This window comes from Elephantulus edwardii, unplaced genomic scaffold, assembly GCF_000299155.1.
Source record: "Elephantulus edwardii isolate Elephantulus edwardi_28Jun2011 unplaced genomic scaffold, EleEdw1.0 scaffold00219, whole genome shotgun sequence".
Taxonomy (NCBI): Eukaryota; Metazoa; Chordata; class Mammalia; order Macroscelidea; family Macroscelididae; genus Elephantulus; species Elephantulus edwardii.
In genome coordinates, this window is record NW_006399969.1 from 1,952,196 (window position 1) to 1,973,949 (window position 21,754).

The 21,754-nt window shown below is 37.6% G+C and overlaps 1 protein-coding gene across 3 annotated transcripts in view; it reads left to right on the plus strand.

Annotated features, from left to right (window-relative positions):
* Positions 1–21,754, plus strand: part of AKT3 (v-akt murine thymoma viral oncogene homolog 3) — a 383,708-nt gene that overhangs the window by 289,240 nt on the left and 72,714 nt on the right. For all 3 annotated transcript variants that reach the window (XM_006898067.1, XM_006898066.1, XM_006898068.1), the window contains exons 8-9: positions 6,828–6,950; positions 16,189–16,317. In XM_006898067.1, coding sequence (XP_006898129.1) covers positions 6,828–6,950; positions 16,189–16,317 — 252 coding nt within the window. The remainder of the gene's footprint in view (positions 1–6,827; positions 6,951–16,188; positions 16,318–21,754) is intronic.

The following is a 21,754-nucleotide window of genomic DNA, read 5'->3' on the forward strand; positions in this document are numbered from 1 at the left end:
GAGAGTGTTGACTGTGGAGCCAAGCAAACTAAAGCTGTGAACAGTCTCAATCTCTTCACCATCCATCCTTATGCTGCCAATTGCCCCAGTTGGGAGAATCGTTGTCTTCTTGACATTGAGCTTCAATCCATATTGGAGGCTGCAGTCCTTGACCCTCTGCAGCAAGCGCTTCAGGTCCTTCTAAAAATGTATTTCCTGTGTGACCAAGAAATAAAAATTTATTCAGTTATTATAGATCATGCTTTATGTTTTTAATAGAACTATTGTAAGTTCAAAATTTTTCTTCATTTTCTTTGTGAGATCTACTTTGGAATATATTTTTAAATCAACTTTATTCTTTACACTGCATATTTATTAGGCAAATAATATGTGTTATATAGCAAGAATAGTACTTAGGATGCAAAGATAAAGGGCATTGGCCAGGTCTTTCTCTTTTTCCTGGGTTTCTGCCTTTTTAAAAAAACAAAATTAATTTTATTCCGAAACCTAAATAAATAATATTTATTGCAGAAAATTTTAAAATGTCATGAAACTACTTAAATTTAGTTTAAAAAAAAATATTTATCGAGTGCTTGCTTAAACCAATCACTGTGCTGTGTACTAATATAAATATATAGGCAGATGGTCTCGACTGTTAAGACAACCTAGAATTCTACGGAACATATACTAAATAATTTTAATTATTCTTTCTTCTCTTTCTGACAGAATCTGCAGAAGCCAGTAAATTTTTGTTTTCAAAACTGTAGTCTACTTTATGGGACAAAATTAATTTATAACAGCACATTTTTTAATTGAAACCATTCATACCACTTCAGGGATTTCTTGTACCCTACCCGGTTAGGGAATATCAGTGATTGCAAACCCAAAGGTAGACTGTTCAACTTCACCAGCTACTCCATGGGGGAAAAGATGAGCAGTCTCATGCTATGCTATTTACAGCATTTAGAAACCCACTGGAGGATCAGCCATGAATCAGTTCTAACTCCGTGACAATGAGTTTCATTCTACCATTTCACATTTTGCACCAGAATTCTCCTCGTCTAATCTTTGAACTGTTTTAATCATACATTTTTATTTCCATGTGCATTATAAAATTCTAGTGCATTCTTACTTTTTGTGTCAAACCAAAAATTATTCTTTAAATGTATTTTAAGTATAAGAAAATTTATGTTTACCTTATAGGGACCATTTCCAGTATCTTTACAAAAAGACAGTCATATTTACAATCTTTTTCCTTCAACCTTGAATGTTTCTTGTCTTATGATTTTTCTGAAAAAGATTTTTATTTCCCAAAGATTTTTTTATAGGTATTTTAGTTAGATACAGAATAGTCATTTGCTGGTTTTCTTTTTGACTACTCGAAACGTGTTGCCATATATCTTTTCAGTTGCGTAGTTTTTGAGCAGTTGTCCACCTTGTTTTGTTTTAATCTTTGTTCCTTTGTGTTTGATATGTATTTCTGCTTCCTGTGGGTACACTTAAGTTTTCCTCTTTGTCTCTGGTTTTTAGGTTTTTTATTTTTTTTGCTAAGATGTGATGTTAATCACATTCCCTTTGCTTGCAGTTCTTTAAGCTTTTGGGCATCTCTATGCGTATAATTTTAATAAAATTTGAAAAGTCTTAAGTATTTGTGTTGTTCCTTTCTTTTTTTTTTACTTTTTTATTTTTTTCCTTTCTTTTGTTTTTATCTTGAGAACCCACTAACGTGTGTTAGGCTACTTGATGTAATTCAGTTTGCTTATACTCTGTTCCTTTTTCTCAGATTTTTTTTTTCTATCTTTAATTTGGAATTGTTTTATTCCTGTATATAAATATTTCAGTCTCTAGGATATAATTCCAATTAAGTATAGTTTAATTCCATCAACTTTGATTTTCATTACTTCAGGTCTGATTTTGGGCTTTCTGAGTTTCCATTTCTTGCCTTACTAGACTTCCCTATACCGTGATAAATCAGGCATAATGTTGTGAAAAATGGAAATTCCAAAACACCTGTGCTCATGCAGAACCTGTGCATGGGCCAGGAAGCAGTAGTGAGTACATTATTGTTGTGTGTACTGTTACATATGTAGCTGACCCTCTGGCAGGTTTTCAGAGGCAGTTAATCACATGGGAGATTGGCCATCTTTCTCCCATGGAGCAGCTGGTAGCCCCAAACCACGTGCATTTAGCTTGCAGCATAGCTTCTTGCCACTCGTTTTAGATCATGTCCTATACCATACCAGTTTTGTCTGTGTGCTGAGTAAGTAATCTGAGAAGCTGGACTATATGGGAAAGAATATGGCATCAGTATTGGAGGAAGACTCATTAACAGCCTTTCATATACAGATAACACAACCTTGCTTGCTGAAATTTAAAGATCTTGAATCACACTTTCTGATGAAGCTCAAAAACTATAACTTTAAGTATGGATTGCACCACAGCATCAAGAAAACAAAAACATTATGATAAATGAAAAAAGATTAAATTTGCCAAAAGTTCCATTTTACCTGGATACACAGTAAATGTCCGTGCAAGCAGCAGTTGAGAGATAAAATTACATGTTGGATGCTTATTGCTTTATATATGTGCATGTGATAGTTGGACTATGAGTAAAGATGACCAGAAAAGAATTGATGACTTTGAATTGCAGTGTTGGCAACAAATATTGACAGAAGAACAGATATCATCTGCTTTGGGAAAAGTACAGCCAGAGTGTTAATTAGAAGCAGGAATGTTGACGCTTCATCTCAGTTACTTGGGCATTTTATAGGAGAGACCAAGTTGCTCGAGAACTACATCCAAGCTTGAGTTAGTGACAGAGGGGAGGATCTGCAGTGAGAAGGCAGGACCCGGTGACCGCCGCCCAGGGTCACTACGAGTCAGAGCTGACCTGCCAGCTTCTTACAACCTTCACCACTACCTCTTTTAAACTTTAGATTCATGTTCAGTACCTATTTAGTCAGGATTATCTTGTATTTGTCTCATTTTTAATTTCTGGAAAATTTAAATTGTTCATTCACTTGTTCCCATTCTACAAGGAACTCCTGTCTGCATCGCTTGCTGTTCCACAGCTGACATACATATATCTCACCCATCCTATGCTTCTGTTACTTTATTTATTCAGTGCAGTTGTACAGGGCCACAGGATAACTGTGTTTCATCCTATTTCTTTTCTTTATGTCTTAAGAATGTGAAAACATTTTCAGATTTCTTACATATTCCATGATTTGTGGGGTTTTTTTATATTTCCAATTAAATATAAATATTCTTAAGGCTTTTCTCCTTTCCTTTGATCCTCGTTTTATACTTAAGAAAAATCCCTCATTTATTATTATATCAAATAACTCTTTACATTTTCATCTAGTTTTAAAAATTAGTTTGTATTTTGATTTACTGATTCATTTATATCTGAAATTTAGATAAAAATGCCATTTCCCCCCCCCTTAGTTAGCCAAATATCCTGGCACTATTCTTTAAGTAACAATTCTGTCCATATAATTTTACCATATTATTACCAGCTTATCACATATTTAATTCTTGTTTCTGAGAATCTTGATTTAGTTGTTCTTTTTCAAAACTGTGTGTTTACCTTATAAATTATAATTTCAGTACCATTTCCTTTCTTGCTGCAGAATTTTTCCCGAAAACAGTATTACCTGTCTTATAGCAGAAGTCTTGTTTCACTAATAGTTGCCTCATTGCATTTATTTTTTTTTCTGGGCTAATTATGTTCTGTTTTTACTTTTATTTCACATTCTTTCCTCGCATAGCACTTTTTTCCCTGAAAGGTGACAAATGATTCAATACTCAAGTCCAGTAAACATTTCTATCCTCAGTCTTGGCTGGAAGATAAATTGAAGATTTCCAGTGCTTCATCTATTATGTTGACTTTGAGAGGCTCTCTATCCTTTGCAAAGTAGAGTAACTGGGTAGTAAGTTTTAACATTCTTTTAAGAAAATTTATGAACCTAGCCACTTTTTGAAATTTCCTTCATAGTTTATTAGCTCATTTGGCCTAGGGGTTCCAAAGCTGTGCTGCAATCTCCAAGGAATGTGGTTCGAGTCTACCAGCTGCTCTGTGGAAGAAGAATGGGCAGTCTCCCCCGGTGCAGTTGAATAACTCTGAAAACCCACTGATGAATCAGCTATGGACCGATTTTGACTAGATGAAAAACAACAACAGTGATTTATTGCAAACCTATAACTAAGGGCTATTAATCACATTTAATGATATTTTGTATAAAGTATGGTAGAAAGAACTTGGACCTGGACATTTTTGTGAATGGTACAACTAATTCTGACTTGGAAATGTCCTCTGTCCTCTCTATACATGAGACAATCTGCTTCCATAAATAGTACCGGCCTCGAAAACCCTTGGGTATTTCTGCTCCATCCTTTATAAGATTGTGTTGGTCTGGTCGTCTCGCTCCTGCTCACCCGAAGACTGAGCCTCTCTGTCAGTTCCCATTCACCAGGGCCTCTAAGGGAGACACATGAACAGTCTCTCACGTGATTTACAGCCTCAGAAGCCTGGTAGAGATTCAACGATGAGTCAGCTCTGACTTGACCCCAATGAGAGGATGGGTGGACATTTTAAAAGGACTCAGAAGCAGTGGATTTTGTTTGTGTGATCTGTAGAAAACGAATGAAATTTGAAAAATATACCTGAGTAGTTAAAATGTCTTTCAGTATTTGATTATTTGTAAAGTGAAAGTGACACAACCCTGCTTACTGAAACTGAGGAGGACCTGAAGTGCTTGCTGTAGAAGGCCACGGACTGCAGCCTTCAGTATGGATTGAAGCTCAGCATCAAGAAAACGAAGTGTCTCACCACTGGGCCAATTAGCAGCATTATTATGGATGGTGAAAAGATTGAGATTGTTAACAGTTTTAGTTTGCTTTGCTCCACAGTCAGCACTCTTGTTACCAGCAGTCAGGAAATCAAGAGATGAATTGCATTGGGAAAGTCAGCTCCTCTTCAGAGTTTTGAAGAGCAATGACGTCGGCTGGAGGCTAACATGCACCTGATCCGGGCTGTAGTCTTCACAACTTAGTGCTGTGTGTTGGAGCTGGACAGTACCTAGGGATGATAGAAGGAGAATTGATGCCTTTGAGCTGTGGTGCTGGAGAAGAGTATTGAATATGCTATGGACTGCTAGGAGAACAAACAGATTTATCTTGGAGAGGGTGAAATTGGGCTGCTCCTTAGAGGCAAGGATTCTGAAGCGTCATCTGACACACTTTGGGCATGTTGCAAGGAGGGACTGGTCCTTGGGGAGACACAGCATGTTTGGGAGAGTGGAGGGACAGTGCAAGAGAGGAAGACCCTCAATGAGATGGAGCGATTCAGTAATTGGAGTAATAGGAGTAGGTGTGTCAGGGATAGTGAGGTTGATGCAGGTTAGAGCAGGGTTTAGGGCTCTTGTACATAGGGTTGCAATGAGTCACAAGTGGCTCGACGGCACATAACAACAACAAAGCACATTTAACAATTTTATAGTCAGAATGATATTTATAGATGATGTATCATAGTTTTAATTGGCAATCTTTTCCCTTTATGTATATAATGACACCATCCCAGTAATGTCAGTTTAGGTTTGATGAAATATACTTTCTGAGGTATTGATATAAATGTAGAGCCTCTCTACTATAATATTTTGTTTTAATATAATCTGTATTGAATCCATGTTTTTGGTAATAGTTGATTTATTTTCTGTTTTTCGTCCCCTCTCTTTTTCTGTGACAGTGATTTCTAAGTAAAGGTTATTTGAAGACAACAATATACTGTTAAGACATGAGCTAAGAGGAGGGTAGAGCTTGGAAAGTGGAAGGGAGACCTTGTAGGGTGCCTGTTTTCTGTTGCTTTGTGTAAGAAGAATCCGTGATCCATGGAAGACACAGTTAAAATCTTATCTTCAGTCAGAGCTGCACTAAATCATGGACTTGCTTCTTGAGTCCCATGCATTACATCCTGGACATACTGACCACCAATATGTCCAACACTGTAAATGATCACTCTGGGCAGATTTCTTCCCAGAATGAAGTCAGTGCAGAGAACTGAAACCTGCCTCTTGCTTACATATGTTTCTGGACTGAGATGAGACCTGTGGTCCCTTCATTTCAGAGCTGTGTGGCTGGGAACAGTGCTCACATGTCAGCATCTGTTGACTGTTGAATGACTTAAGTGTTACCCAAGTGGTAACTGGGGCTGTAGTTGAAGCTGGTTATAGAAGTATAGAGCTGGGAGTATAAAGGTAGCTGGGGCTACAGTGACAATGTCAGGACAGGTTGGTTAATTATTACTGAACGTGGAGAGGGATAGACATTGGAAAAGGTCATAGGAACAATGGAAGATCCCAGTCTATGGTGGACATCACTCCAATAGTCAAACATAAAATCTTCTAACTATGCGTAACAATGGTGTGATTTTTCAAGAGGTTTCAAGATGAACCAACTCGGTTCCAACAAATCTGTATTCTTTTCATGAAAATCAAATTGTGGAATAACTGTGCAATCCTGGGAAGGGGAGCAGCTGTAGTTCAGTGAGGAGGAAAAGCAGTCTGAGGATGTGGACGTTTTTCCTCTGGTATATGAAGGTTAAATGGGTAGCAAGCAGAATGCCTTCAACAAGATTGGGATATTGATTAAAACGCTGATTTAACAGCTCACAGTCTCCCCTTGGAAACCTGGAAGAGAGAAGCCAGCTGCTGTCTAAGAGTGCACGCCGTCCGTGGAGAGCAGCCCATCTATCACCACAATATGGTGATGAGAGGTGTTTTATGTTTGTGTTAATTTCCCCCACTAAATCAGTAATTATTACAATCCTGTCCCTGCTGTTTACCCTGCAGCTGTTTTTCCATTTGTCGAGAGAGCGTGTGTTCTCTGAGGACCGCACCCGCTTCTACGGTGCAGAAATTGTCTCTGCTCTGGACTATCTGCATTCTGGGAAGATTGTGTACCGTGATCTCAAGGTAAAAAAAAAAGAAGTAATCAGAATTTGTTTTTGTAGAGACTATAGGGACAAACACAAACTAATTACAAAGTTACACAGTTTAGAGAAAAGTAAATTTAGTTAAGGGGGAAGGTCTAAGAATCCATTTCACTGCATTTGACAGGAAATTTCATTCACTAATGCGAACATGGTTCTTTTTGTCTCAGACTGTGGTGGGCAGAATGCATTCAGCTTCACAGCTCTGGTCAAACATGATCAGCCAACACTAGTTTCTGTTTTCTGTAAATGTTATAATTAGAGACATTTTAGACATTTGTTTAAAGATTAAACAATTTAAAAGTGATCTTTTAAAGCACTTAAGTTTCATTATTATATTTAGCGTCTTTAATATTCTATGAGGAAACTTTCATAATAAATAAGACTTTAATTGGGATGAAAATACTTTTATTTTTGTTACAAACTTTTTGATGGGCTCAGATATCTTAAGTATTTGAATATGGCCTTTCATTGATTTCTTTGCTCCTTTTGTTTCAAAAATCATCAGTAATGACTTGTCTGTATCCCTTTCAAAACTCTTATGTGGTGAATATACTCATAAGCTCCCTGTGATATGAGCTCATCTCTGTCATTGTCTGTCGAGTCACTGTGGGTTGCAGCCAACTGGACAACACATAACAACAACCACCACCATTGTACAAGAATATGACCACTGATGTGGCTGTGTTCCAATTAAACTTTACTCAACAAAAACCCAGTGGACGGAATTTGGTCCATGGGCTGGTTTGCTGACACCTAGAGTCATTTATGAAAGATAATAGCCATTTTCTAGCTATTGGGAGCTCTGATGGCCTGCTGGCAAGAAGCTGTGCTGCAATCCCAAAGGCATGTGGTTCAAATCCACCAGCTGTTCCTAGGGAGAAGGTTGTACAGTCAGCTCCCATGCAATTAACTGCCTCTGAAAACCCAGTGGAAAGCCAGCTGTGGGTCAGTTCCAACTCTTTGGCAACAACAACGAATAGAAAAAGGACCTCTGGTGGCCGAGTGGTAAGGTGTTAGGCTGCCAGGTCAAAGGCAAGCAGCAGGAACATACTAGCTGCTCTGCAGGAGAAGGATAGGCAGTCTTCTCCCTTGCGAGTCACTGCCTCCGAAAACCCACCTGAGGGGCAGCTGTGATTTGGTTCTGACTTGATGAGAAACAACTACAACAACAGACATTTCAAACAGATTCTCACTGACTGGCCCTTCTTAAAAGTGAAAAAATGTCATAATTCTGACCTTTTAACACAAACTTGGTTTTTTAATCAGTATTCATTTAAAATATAATTTCATTGCAAAGACAAGTTACATTATAGTTAAAATTATATGTACGTGCCACTGCATCTTAAAATCTTACATTTCCTGTCATTCTCATCTTGCAGCTTTTTAAGATCTTTAATTTTAAAATTGTCTAATTCCTTAAACTGTGTTTTAGATTATTTGGAGGTGTTTCTTTCATATATCCTTGACTTACAAATAGTCTCACAACTATCTAGCTGACAGTACTGTTTCACACTGTGACTTTGAAATACAAAATGCATGCTTACACAACATAGCATTGATAATGTTTAAAAGAAAGTGAGTGATGTTTAGGAAACTGAGCTGGACAGCCATCGTACACTTAAATGAGAGATGAATAAAAATCAGCAACATGATTATAGTTCTACATGAAGCTTCTTAACACTAGGACTTACAATTGCCAGACTTCAATATCCTAGGATCGGTTTCTTCACATCGTGAATGATTTTATGTTTAAATGTCTTACATCTGGGTAATTATTTTCTTTTTTTTAAGTCTGAGTAATTTTTGAAAGACTTAGACTCCAAAAAGTGCATTCAATTTCCAAATAGAATAGAAATAGCTCTTCTCTGCTTGAGCCCACCTTTCCAATCCTACTGTGTAGCTTATGAATTTAATTTCTAGGGTATGAGGAGAGGGATAAGACAGGAAGCTTTATTTAATTAAACAAGAATGGCTTAGTAACACATTTAGAATGTTTGAAACTAGAAAATATGATTATTAACATAAAGGAACCGAAAGAAAAGGTTCATTTGGTAACAAGCTAAGAAATTATTAAGTTTGTAATGTGGTGGTGGTGGTTGTGTGCTGTTAGATGACTCTGTGTTGGATCTTCAAAGGCAGTTGATCGCACAGGAGAAGATTGCCCAGCTTTCTCCTGCAGAGCGGTAGGTGGATTTGAACCATGTGCCTTCAGGATTGCTGTGCAGCTTCTTACCACTTACCATTATAATTGCAAATAGTCTTGATTAATTATTTCTCACTAAATGAATCAATGATTGTTTTGTATATTAGTTTATTAACTATTTATGATAATAAATTTTAGCCTAATTAAGCTGCAATAGAAACTACCTTTATGTGTGAATGATAGTCATTGAATTAGAATACACATAGACATTAAGTTATTAAATTAGCATACACATAAACACTAACTTCTGTTAAACAACTAAATGGTCTCTTCTCTGTATTTTTTTGAATATAGTTTTAACCTAAACGTCTCCATCAATATATCTCAGATAGAAACTTTATGAATATATACCAAGAAAAAGAAATCTACTGAAATAAGTATTCAAATCTGTCTGAATGTAATTCATAGTACCCACGATTATACCTAACAGAATGAGATTGTTTAGGTAAAGTCATAGGCATTTGGAGCTTGTTCCTGTTTTACGGGTGAGAACACGCAAACCTAGATATCGAGCAAATAGCTTCCTCAAAGAAATGGACCAAGTTGGTGGCACAGGCAGTTGGTGTTCTTGTCATTCCATCACCCTACTTTCCAGAGCCAAAACAAAATCTGAATAGAGGATGCTCTGGATTAAATTCCGGAGATACTGGCAGACCTGTAATACAACTGTGGGAGAATGTTTCAAATGCAATTTTACCATGCATATCTAAAAAAAGTAGCATTGAAAGCTGATTTAAGTTTCAACTTGGAGATCAGTTTAGATTTGCTTCTAAGGTGTCGTTATTAATTGCTTCATTTGTATTCCAATGCACATCCATTTGAGATGCCAGTGGTAGCTTTGTGTTTCAAAGGTAAACTGGTGCCTTATGTTTTGTTGCCACATAATATGTATCATATACATATATCATGTATTACTTCATGTATCTTCATAAAATCATATGAACAAATACATTTTTAAGCCTTTGTTGTACTTTAGAAAGTAAATGTGATAAATTTATCAATTCAGGGTGTGTGATAAAATTTTATTAAAGGCCCAAGATCCTTGAGATAGTAAAAAAGCTATTGCTTCATGGTAGGATAATCATTTTACGAAATCTTTTTTAAGACTTCTATACTGTAATTTAAATTGTAAAACCACTTTTCTGCTTCATTTTTATTTTGCAATGACTTCCTATATTTAAAATGGCCTTATCTATCCAAACATAGGATAGACTGAACAAAATCATTTGCAGAGATTCATATAGTGATACTGGAATTCATTAAGAATTACTTTCTCCAAGAGTTTATAAGAGAGAAAAAAGAACGTAAAGTGTAAATCGTTGCTAGTGCTGGAAGGTGAACCCATCAGGTTGGAATGCACAAAAAAAAAAAATGAGGAAAAACAGCTGAAAATATCCACTAGTATTTGGAACCAGGAATATATGAAGTATGAACATAGGAACATACAAAACTGTTAAAAATGAAATGGAACACAAAGATCAACATCTATGGTATTAGCAAGCCGAGATGGACTGTTACTAGCCATTTTGAATCAGTCATGATCTCTTATGTTAGGAATGAAAATAGAAGAAAAAATGTACTGGGGAGGGGGGTTTAGAGTCAAAAGAGAAATTAAAAATTTATCCTGAGGTACAGTGCTGTGAGTGAGAGGATACCACTCATACACATACAAGGAAGACCTATTACAATAATTATTATATAAATATATGTACCAGCTACTAAAGCCAAAGGTGAAGAAATTGAGGATTCCTGCCAACTTTTCCAGTCTTAAATTGACCATCAAGATGCACTAATAACAGTTAGTGACTGAAATGGAAAAGTTGGAAACAGAAGAAAGATGGTAAGTTGCAAAGTAATATCTTAGTGACAGAAGTGAGGCTGTTAACAGATTTTTACAGTTAATGAGTTATTCATGATGAATACCATTTTAAAACCAACAAACAAGAAATGGTGGCTATGTATAGAGGCCTCAGCTTACACACTACAGAGCAATCATAAATATTGACTGTATCAATGGAAAGACAAAACAAGGCCAGGAATTGACTGGAAGGTCATCAGTTACTGTTGTACAAGTTCAGAGCTCGAGTCTATTTCAATAGAACTTAAAAACCATTTCTAGAACACATTTGGTATATTGAGTACTAATGACTGAAGACCAGATGAATTGTGGGATGACATCAAGATGGATGGGATGGATTCATGAAGAAGGCAAGAATTCATGTAAACACAGGAAAGATAGAAAGAAAAGAACAGATTGGATGGCAGAAAAGACAAGGAAACTTGCATTATAGCATAGAGAGGCCAAAACAAAAGGAAGAAATGCTGAAGTAAGTGAGCTTATTGGGAGATTTCTCAGAACAAGCAGGGAAGACAGAGCAAAAGTGTAACAAAATGTGTGAAGAACTGGAGTTTGGAAAACCTAAAGGAAGCCTCAAACCTTTCTCAAACTGAAAGAACTGAAGAACAAATGCAGGCCTCAAGGTACAATACTGAAGTATTCTGTGGGCAAAATCTTGAATCATACATAAAGTATCAAAAGATGGTGGAAGAAATATACAGAGTCACTGTACCAAAAGAATTTATCAACTCTGAATCATTTGAGGAAGTAGCATATGATGCAGAACTAATGGTAACAAAATGATATTTGAGTTGCACTGAAGGCATTTGCATAAAACAAGGCCCCAGAATTGATCGGGACCAAGTGAAATATTTGTCAACAAACAGAGGCAGCCATAGAACTACTCATTAGCCTATACCTAGAAATTTGGAAGACAGCTAGCTACTTGGCCAGCTTACTAGAAGAGATCCATTTTTTTTTTCCATTACAAAAAAGGAAAGCTAACAGAATATGGACAATACCATTAGTATCACATGCAAATAAAATATTCCTAAAGATTATTTTAAATTAGTTGTTAACATTAGTAGGAATTCAAGCTGGATTCAAAAGAGGCAGTACAAGGGATATTAATTACACTTAATGTCAAATGGATTTTGGTGGAAAGTAGAGAATACCAGAAAGATGATTTCTTGTATTTTATTGATTATGCAAAGACATTTGTTTACGTGGGTGAAAACAAATTCTGGCTAACATTGACAAAAATTAGAATCCCAGAACTCTTAGTTGGGCTCATACAAAACCTTTTGTCAGACAAAGCAACAGTTTTTCGAGCAAACAAGGAAACATTACATGATTTAAAATCAGGAGAGGTGTGTGTCAGAGTTGAATACTTTTTTCATATCTGTTCAGTCTGCATGTCGAGAAAATCATTTGAGAAGCTGGACTTTATGAGGAAAGATGCTCCATAAAAATTGGCTATGACACAACATTGTCTGCAAAAAGTGAAGACGACTTGAAGATCAAAGACTACAATCTTCAATATGAGTTCCTTCTCCCAATTGGGAAAACAAAAATCCTCACCAGTGGGCCAATAAGCAGCAGTCATGATAAATGAAGCTTGGAATTTGTCGATTTAATTTTCCTCAGATCCACAGTAAACATCCTGATAGTAGCAGTCAGGAAATCAAAACACATGTTATATTGCTATTATCTACTATTAAGGATCTTTTCAGAGTTGTAAAGAGCATTGATGCCAGTTTAAAAATGAGATGTGCCTCATCCAAGACCTATTTCAGTTGTTTTCCTGTACATCTCAAAGTTGGTCATTAAATAGGGAAATCTGAAAACTCAGTCTTTGAATTGTGGTGTTGGCAAAAGGTATTGAATGACTGTTCCATCAACTGCTGAAATGTAACGTGTCTATATTTGAGGATATGTAAGCAATCTTGATATTTCCTATTGATCTAATTGTGAAGAGTTTGGAGTTTTTTTGTTTTCTTAATGTTAGGATGTAATGCATAATCTTTGTTTTAATTTCTTTAATCACAGTGTCAGCCATTTATGTAGAAGAATACATAAAACTGTTGTTCTTCCTATCTTTAGACGTTCTAATAGTTAGTGTGGCATGTGTTAGCACAGAGCCCCAGCCTGTGCCACAGCTGAGTTACTGGTGCCGCTGATGGTCACCTCACTCAGTTTATAGTCAGGTGTGACCTGCAGCAACTTGTCCATTTCCAGCTAATTTCCTTTTTACCTGTGTACGAATAAAAAAAGACACTAGAATTTTAATTTCATTATGAGCACCAGCAAAAGCAGAGGGGAACATAGTATTTGTCTCAGCTTCTTGTTCTCAACAAACAAATTGGAGAAAATTTTTTACAGTAGAAACAAATTTTAAGAATCTGCCACTTCCTTAAATAGGCAGGACTATTTGTCAGATAATGCCTGTTAATTTCAACTGAGATTTAAAAAAAATGTCCTTTATCCACATAGCTAATGCTGTTGCATAGTCAGTAAAGCACAGATAAGCACCTTCCTGGTGTCCTCTGGTGGCTGATGTGAAAATGTATACGAATAGTGCAGGGATCACATTTGTGGGACCTGTGCCGTATGTGGTTGGATAACCAGCTTGGCTTAGTGGAAATGACATGGAAGCACACATTCAAGTTTTATTCACTTGTAGTATATATGCTTTAAAGTTTTTTTAAAGAATAAAAATATTTATGTGTTGTAAGTAAATTTTTGTTAGATCTTTGTGTCTTGTTAGGTGTCATCGAGTCAAGTAGAAATAGTGTAAAATATAAAAAAATAGTGTATTAAAAATGAAATTGTTCCACCTTATGTATAGTTGTTGTGCACCATGGAGTCAGAACTGACCCATAGCTGACCCTCCAATAGGTTTTCAGAAGCAATTAATCACACAGGGGGAGATCACACATCCTTCTCCCACAGAGCAGTTGATGGCCTCGAACTGCCTGCCTTTGGGATTGCAGCGCAGCTTCTTGCTAGTAGGCCACCTCAGTATCAGTAAGATACTGATTTATTAGGACAATCAACATTTTAAAAATTTAGGGATTCTTCTGTACATTCTTAGAAACACATTCAACAAATCAATAGATTTTCTGGTATTAAAATCTTTTTTCCTATTATGGCAAGTTTGAAGAGAGAAGAAGGGAATGTTGTTTGAAAAGGAAGGAGACTTGAGGCGGAAGAAGACAGATAAAGGCAGAGAAATAACAGGTAGAAAGGGGAGACAGCAGATTCTTGGTGTTACTGATAGTTCTCAGTAATGACCTGCCTTCATTCCTGCAAATTAGAACTCATTTTTAGATGGTAGTTAGTAAGAAGACAGAGGAAGATTTAAGTAATCTTAATTTGTATAAAATAAGTGAACTTTTCTTTTTTAAAGGTTCAAGAATATAACTGGGGGAGAGGGGGACAAAGAGGAAAATGTGCAACAATGAATGAATGGAAATCCAAGTTTTTTATAAACGTACAATAAAATCTCAATTGAAAAAATAGATATTTGGCTTTTTTAAGACAAATTAAAAATTATTTCTCTGAAACACTCTATAAGAAACATTGAACATTAAATCCACTTTAGCAGATTTAAGTTCTATGCAAAAAAAGGTTATGTGTCATTTAGTCTGTTCATTTGTGATCTGAATTGCTTAACTATTTTGTTTCTGATGTAGAGGACATTTACTGTTATGTAAATGTGATCTACACCAGAAACTAAATAGTTATGATCATTTTATAGGATCACTGTCATGATATTTTTACTTTCTTACAAACTTTTCAGTGCACTGTTTTAAGAAGTACATGAAATATTCTTTAAAGGAAGTTCATTTTTGTTCATCGTGCTAAGATTTTTATTCACATGTATACCTTTTATAGGGAGGTCCGGTCGTGTAGTCCACAGAGAGCCACTAATCCACAGGCCTCACTTTTCTGGAAGTTCAAACCACCAGTGACTCTGAACAAGAAGGATGAGCAGTTTCCTCCCAAGCAATTTAGAACCCTAGAAACCCCCTGGGGGGGGGGGGGTCAGTTATGAGTTGGAACCAACTGGATGGCAGTAAGGGGAAGAGGAAAAGATTTCTTATATATAAGTGGAGCTTGGTGGCTTTGTGGGTAAGGAGTTGTGCTGCTAACCCAGTAACAGAAAGTTCGAATCCACCAGCCAGCTGATAAATAGATGATTGGTAGACTCCTCCCATGGGGTTCACAGATTCTGAAAACCTGCTGGAGGGTCAGATATGAGTTGGTTCCAACTAGATGGCAATGAATTTATATTTTGAGATTTTTTTACGGGAGAAGTATTACTGTGTTTAATCAATGTAGCTGGGCCACATTAGGGTGCTCCTTCTATATAAGGCTGTGGAATCACCAATCAGATAGCACATCTGTCTCTTTTTTATGTTAATTATGATTTCAAATACTATTATCTTAAGGTGCTGGTCTTTTCCCTTATAGACCATAATTTTAACTTGAGACAGATGGTCTTACTACAGTATTCACTTATTTTTCTTGATCTACTGTGTTCAAAGGTATTCTAACTGTATAATATTTGTATCACATATATATTAACTATTTAATTTTAACTGTTCTTTTTATCTTTTAAAGGGCTAATATTTCTTTATTAAAAAATTGCAAAAGAAGCTATCATATTACTTTACAAACTAAGATTTATGTTTGATTTATAGCCACCACCAGTAAACATTTCTGTAAGTGAATATTTTATGATAGCCATAGATTCACAAAAGAAATTGTTGAGAGCCATCAGTATATATCTAAGAAGAAGATGCTCATCTCTTTTTAATTTTTTACATCATACTCTGTTTTTAAAAGGAAAGAAAAAGAACACTGATGTTTGCAAAATTGATTTGGCTGTAGTTTTCAGAGTTTGAGCAGTAATGGTTCTCAAAGCATAATACTCTTCCCTATTGACTTAAAAGCCTGCTTCTCTCATCATGAAGTGTATGGTAAAACATACTTCATTTCACACAAAATTAGTAAGCTGCCAGAGTTGTAAGTTGTAAGTATTAAAACTTTTTGTTAGCTACAATTACATTGTCTTGCCAAAACACCTTATTCAGCATTCATTCATGTTCCAAACAAGCTTTTCATCTTGTTAAAGATTGTACAACAAATTGTGCTGTTTTTCTTAATACACAGTTGGAGAACTTGATGCTGGATAAAGATGGCCACATAAAAATTACAGATTTTGGACTTTGCAAAGAAGGCATCACGGACGCGGCCACCATGAAGACCTTCTGTGGGACCCCAGAATACCTGGCCCCAGAGGTAGGCTTAGCCCTTGTCAGAGGGAAGGAAAAGTTAACAGTATATTTTGTAAATGAAACCACTGAAGAATTTTTGAAACTATGATACCTGCTACTTTTACCTAGATTTCTACATGATTTCAAATTTATTCTGCATCTGTTTGCTTAATAAATAAAATGAATCCTTGTAAGTACAAAGTTACTACTGAAATAGAGCAAGTCAGTTTTTATTACTTTGTTGTATACAATTTGATAATTTATTGATAATTTTCATTTTGATTCCCTTATTTAAAAGAGAATAATTGAATGCATTCACAAGCATGTTTACAGATTTTAAGACCATTTAGGAGTTTCCTTAAAAGTGGAAAAGCAGTGATTATTTGAATTTCTAGTAGTGTGTGCGTTATGCAGATGACACAACCCTGCTTGCTGAAACTGAGGAGGACCTGAAGCTCTTCCTACAAAAGGTCAAGGATTACAGCTTTCAATATGGATTGAGGCTCAATATCAAGAAGACAGAAATTCTCACCACTGCGCCAGTTGGCAGCATCAGGATGAATGGTGACGAGATTGAGATTGTTAACAGCTTAGTTTGCTTGGCTCCACAATCAACATTCTTTGCAGCAGCGGCCAGGAAATTAAAAGATGTATTATGATGGGGAAATCGGCTCTTAGAGACCTCTCTAAAGAACTAAAGAGCAGTGATGTCACTCTCGAGACTAAGGTGTTCCTGATACAGGCCATGGTCTTTACAGTCACTTGCTGTGTGTCAGAGCTGGACAATGACAAGGGATGATAGAAGGAGAATTGATGCCTTCGAGCTGTGGTGCTGGAGAAGAGTGTTGAATATACCATGGACTCCTCAGAAAACAAACAGGTTTATCCTGGAGAGGGTTAAACCAGGCTGCTCCTTGGAGGCAAATATTCTTTTTTTTTTTAATTATTAAATTTTATTAATTTTAATGAACATTTACAGAGATTTTGGGTTTTCATTCATTCATTGTTGCACTGTTTTCTCTATCCTCCTCCCCAGTTCATTCTTCTTTTTTTTTGTTCCCCTCTTGAAAGTCTGTTTTAATTGTCCAGTTGCCACAGTGCTTGTCAAAGCCAGTTCTGATTAATCTCCTTTGTCAGTGTGTCCTTTGCCATTCCCTATCACTCCTCCCTGAGAGAGACTTCACCCTGATTCATAAGGAAAAGGGGACAGTGTATTCTCTTAGCTACTTCCTGCTGAAAAGGGACGCTGTAGGTTTCAGGATGAAGATCTTCTCTCACTACTCTAAAGGGCCCCTTTGGCAATAGGAAACACATAGACTATTATAGAGATTGATTTTGGAATGTAGATGTACTGGTCTTGATTGTGCTTAGCCGTGCATGTTCATATCCTTGAAGATGTATCATGGAAGTGTTGCAGCCTAGAAGACACAAATTTAACTAACAAGTTAAAAGTACATGAGTCAAAAATTAAAAAGCAATAATATTCCAAGTAGAGGCTCTAATAGTGGCACAAATCAAGTTACAGAGGGAAGGTAGTTCTTACAGTAAGTCTATTGACTAGCACTTTGTCTATTATAGTATAAAGGTTAGGAACCACAAGATATAGAGGCTCAACTATGTTATTTATTGTTCTTAAGTCCTGGAGCAAATTCCATCTACCACTGGGTTGTTTTACAGCTCGGAAGTCCGCATGCAAGGCAGAAGTGAAATAAGGAACTGCTTATGAGGTTTTCCATCAATTCCAACAGCTAAGAAATAGAAGAGTTGGGACCTCAGAAGGCTTTTAGGACCAAATAGTAGGCCCTTGTGTCCAGGAGAAAACAAATATACTTACCAGTAATGTTAATGCTCACCCACAGCTCTTCTGGGAGGATCTAAATCATTGAAGCGTCCTCCTTTGTTTCCAGCTGGGAGCTGGGGCCTGTCAGTCCTGTCAGCTACCCTTGGCCAAGTGTCCTTCAGATCCACACTTAAAGCAAGTCAGTGGGAGCTTCCTTTCTACTCATTTGCCTATCTGTGGCTCTCGTCTGTGACACTGTCTACTGAATTGGCCCAGTTTTCCACAGTGAAAGCAATTCTGACCTCCTTTATTACCTTTTGGTGGCACTGTTTATGAGTAAGACTTCCTTTTCCTGACCCAGGCCGTAAACTGGCAGCAATAGCTGCCCCAATAATTTTGGCAGAGGCAAATATTCTGAAGCTTTGTCTCACATCCTTTGGACAGGTTACAAGGAGAGACCAATCCTTGGAGAGAGACGCCATGCTTGGGAGGGTGGGAAGACAGCACAGGAATGGAAGATCCTCTATGAAATGGATTGATTCAGTGACTGGGGTAATGAGGGGTAGGTATGTCAGAGACAGTGAGATTGGCACAGCAGGGTTTAGGGCTGTTATACATAGGGTTGCTGTGAGTCGCAGGTGACTCGACGGCACATGACAACCAGAACAACAGTATTGTGTGCTTTGGTCCGTGATTCTAGCCAGTTCTTTAACTGGGAAAATCAATGAAACAACAGTAGCTATGTCCAGGGAAGCTCCAGCCACAAGGCCCTTCCTTGCTTAGTGTTTAAAATAATGCATAGACTTGTTTACCCAACTCATGGAGGTTTTGTTCATCTACTTACTTTGTGGGTGTTGCATTTTGGTGCTGAGAAGAATGCTGAACATACCTTGGACTGCCCAGAGAGCAAATGGTAAAATCACGTTGCTTCTTGGAGGCAGGAATGGTGGAACTCCATCTCACATCCTTTGGTTATGTTGCCAAGAGGGACCTGTCCCGGAAAAGGATAAGATACTTGGGAGAGGAGAGAGTCAGCACAGGAGGGAAAGATCCTGGATGAGATAGATTGACACACTAACCATGGCAATGGGATCAGGTATGCTAGAGATGGTGAGATTGGCTCAGGATAAGGCAGGGTTCAGAGCTGTTGTTCATAGGGTCTCTATGAGTTACAGTCAACTCGACAGCACATAACAACAGCAATTCTATAGTAAATAGTAGGTATTTGAGTAATGTGATTACAGGAGCAGAATAGAAAAAAGGACCTTTGCTTTCTAGAAACTTACATCTAAGCTAGTGGTATTGTTAGGGACCTCTAGTGGCTTCATGGTAAGGAATTACACTGCCAGTCCAAAGATACGCAGTTCAAATCTGCTTTTTTTCTCCTAAGGGAGAGAGACAGAATAAACATTTATAACATTGTGTTATATAATTAGTAAGTGCTGTGAAGAGGGGATGATGTGCAAGAGAATAGAAACTGAGTGGTGGTGACTCTTTCTGACGCTGGGCAGCAGACCGCACCTTAACTCAGTGGTGAAATGAGTGCTGGGTGAGTAGAGCCTGCAGGACATGGACAGGGTCTCTACCCGAGAGACTGTGGCTGGAATTGGTTGGAGGCCTCCTTACTCATGTGTGATGGCTAGTGCTGGCTGGGACTTTTCTCTGCTTTGGCAGCAGGAGCATTTACATGCGTCCTCATGGCCTGGCCTCCTTAGTCTGGCTACTCTGAGAATCGGCATAAGCTTGCTTTCTTGGAGCTGGCACATTTGGGCTCTGGACTCTTGTAAAAGCAAGTGTCCCAGGGAAAAAGGTAGAAGCCACATAATTTTTTTCCCCTCCACTTAATAAACCATCAGAAAATGTTTTCAAGAGTAAGATTCTGTGGCTTCTTATATGTTCAGCCTTGACTACTAATTAAAACTATTTCATCACTCCTTAAAAAGAAACCCCATCTTCATTAGCAGTCTGTCTCTACTTGTCTATCCCACAAATCCTGCTGCTGCTGTTGTCATCATCATCATGTGCTGTCATTGGCCCCAGCTCATAGCAACCCTGTGTACAGAGGAACACCCCTGGCCGCCCTGAGCCACACTCATCATATCTGCTGTACCTGAACCCATTGTCAGTCACCATGTCAGTCCATCCCATTGAGGATCTTCCTTTCTTCACCACTCCTCTACTTTTCCAAGGACTGGCCCTTCCCCATAACATGCCCAAAGTATGTGGAACAGAGCCTCACTATCTTTGCTTCTAGGAAGCATGCTGGCTACACTTCATTCAAGACAGAATGATTGGCCCTTTTCTTTGTCTGTGGTATTTTCATTATTCTTCACCAGCACCACAATTCAAAGGCATCAATTCTGCTTTGGTATCTTTTACTCCTTGTCAAACTTGCACATGGAGAAAAACTGATTGGAAACACCTCAAGTGCCCATTGGTTTATAACCCAGAATCCATGCTCTTTAGCAGTTGAAGAGGTGCTTAAATGAAGACTTAAACCCAAAGCAACATGGCATTTGATTTCTTGACTGCAGCTACCATGAGTGTTGATTGTGGATCCAGATAAAATTAAGTCCTTGATAACGTCAGTCTTTTCTCCATCTATGTTGCCTGTTGGTCCAGTAGTGGAATCTGTGTTGCCTGTTGGTCCAGTAGTCAGGATTTTTGTTTTCTTGATGTTGAGATGTAACTCATGTTGAAGGCTATAGTCTTTTGTTTTCTTCGTTAAGTGCTTCAGGTTTCTTCACTTTGTGAAAGCAAGGTTACATAATCAGCATAATGCAGATTGTTGATTAGTCTTCCTCTAATCTTAATAGCACATTCTTCTTCCTGAGTTCCAGCTTCTCAAATTATTTATTCATTGTACCAATTGAATAGATAATGTAAAAAAGGATACAACCCTGATGCAACATTATCAGTGTCAGTGTTCAGCATCACAGCAACCACGAGCTACCTCTGTACAGCAGATTAACAGACCAGTACTATACCACTTTGAAGAATGTGTGACTAAAAACAATTAAAACCAGATCTGAGGGCTGCAGATTAAAATCACCCACCTTTGGCTTGGTAGCATAACTTTCTCTCCACTAGGCCAATAGAGCGCTCTCTAGGACTTACAGCAATTCTGTGAACAACAGGTCTAGACCTTGCCCTATCCTACATCATACCCACAATTCAAGACAAACTGGGGCCCATTGCTACAGTCAACTTATCAATACATTATGTTGAGGATCTTCTTTTCTTCTCTGACCTTCCACTTCACTAAGCATGATGTCATTTCCCAAGGACTGGAACCTTAAGCTGTTGTTTGTTGTTATATATATATATGGATTTTTTCCAAGGTAGTGACAGAGTACAGTTATGGACACTTACCAAGTTCAAATCCATGAGTCAGAAGTCAGGCTGGAGGTTCCTTCTGACTCACATAACTATGCAGGGAGATGATGAACCCTACAGCCACAGGTCAGAGTCCTGTGCTGGTTTACAGAACTGCAGAAACTGGCAATCCCCAGATCTGTAGGTCATATTAAAGGGCTGCACATCCTAGGAGCTGGAGGATGGAGAATGACAAGCCAGATGCAAGACCAGTAGAAATGACAGGCTTTGTCAGAACATTTATATTTAATGGATGAGAGGCCACACCCCTAAAGAAACTCCCTTCTAATCTGATTGTCTGCTCACC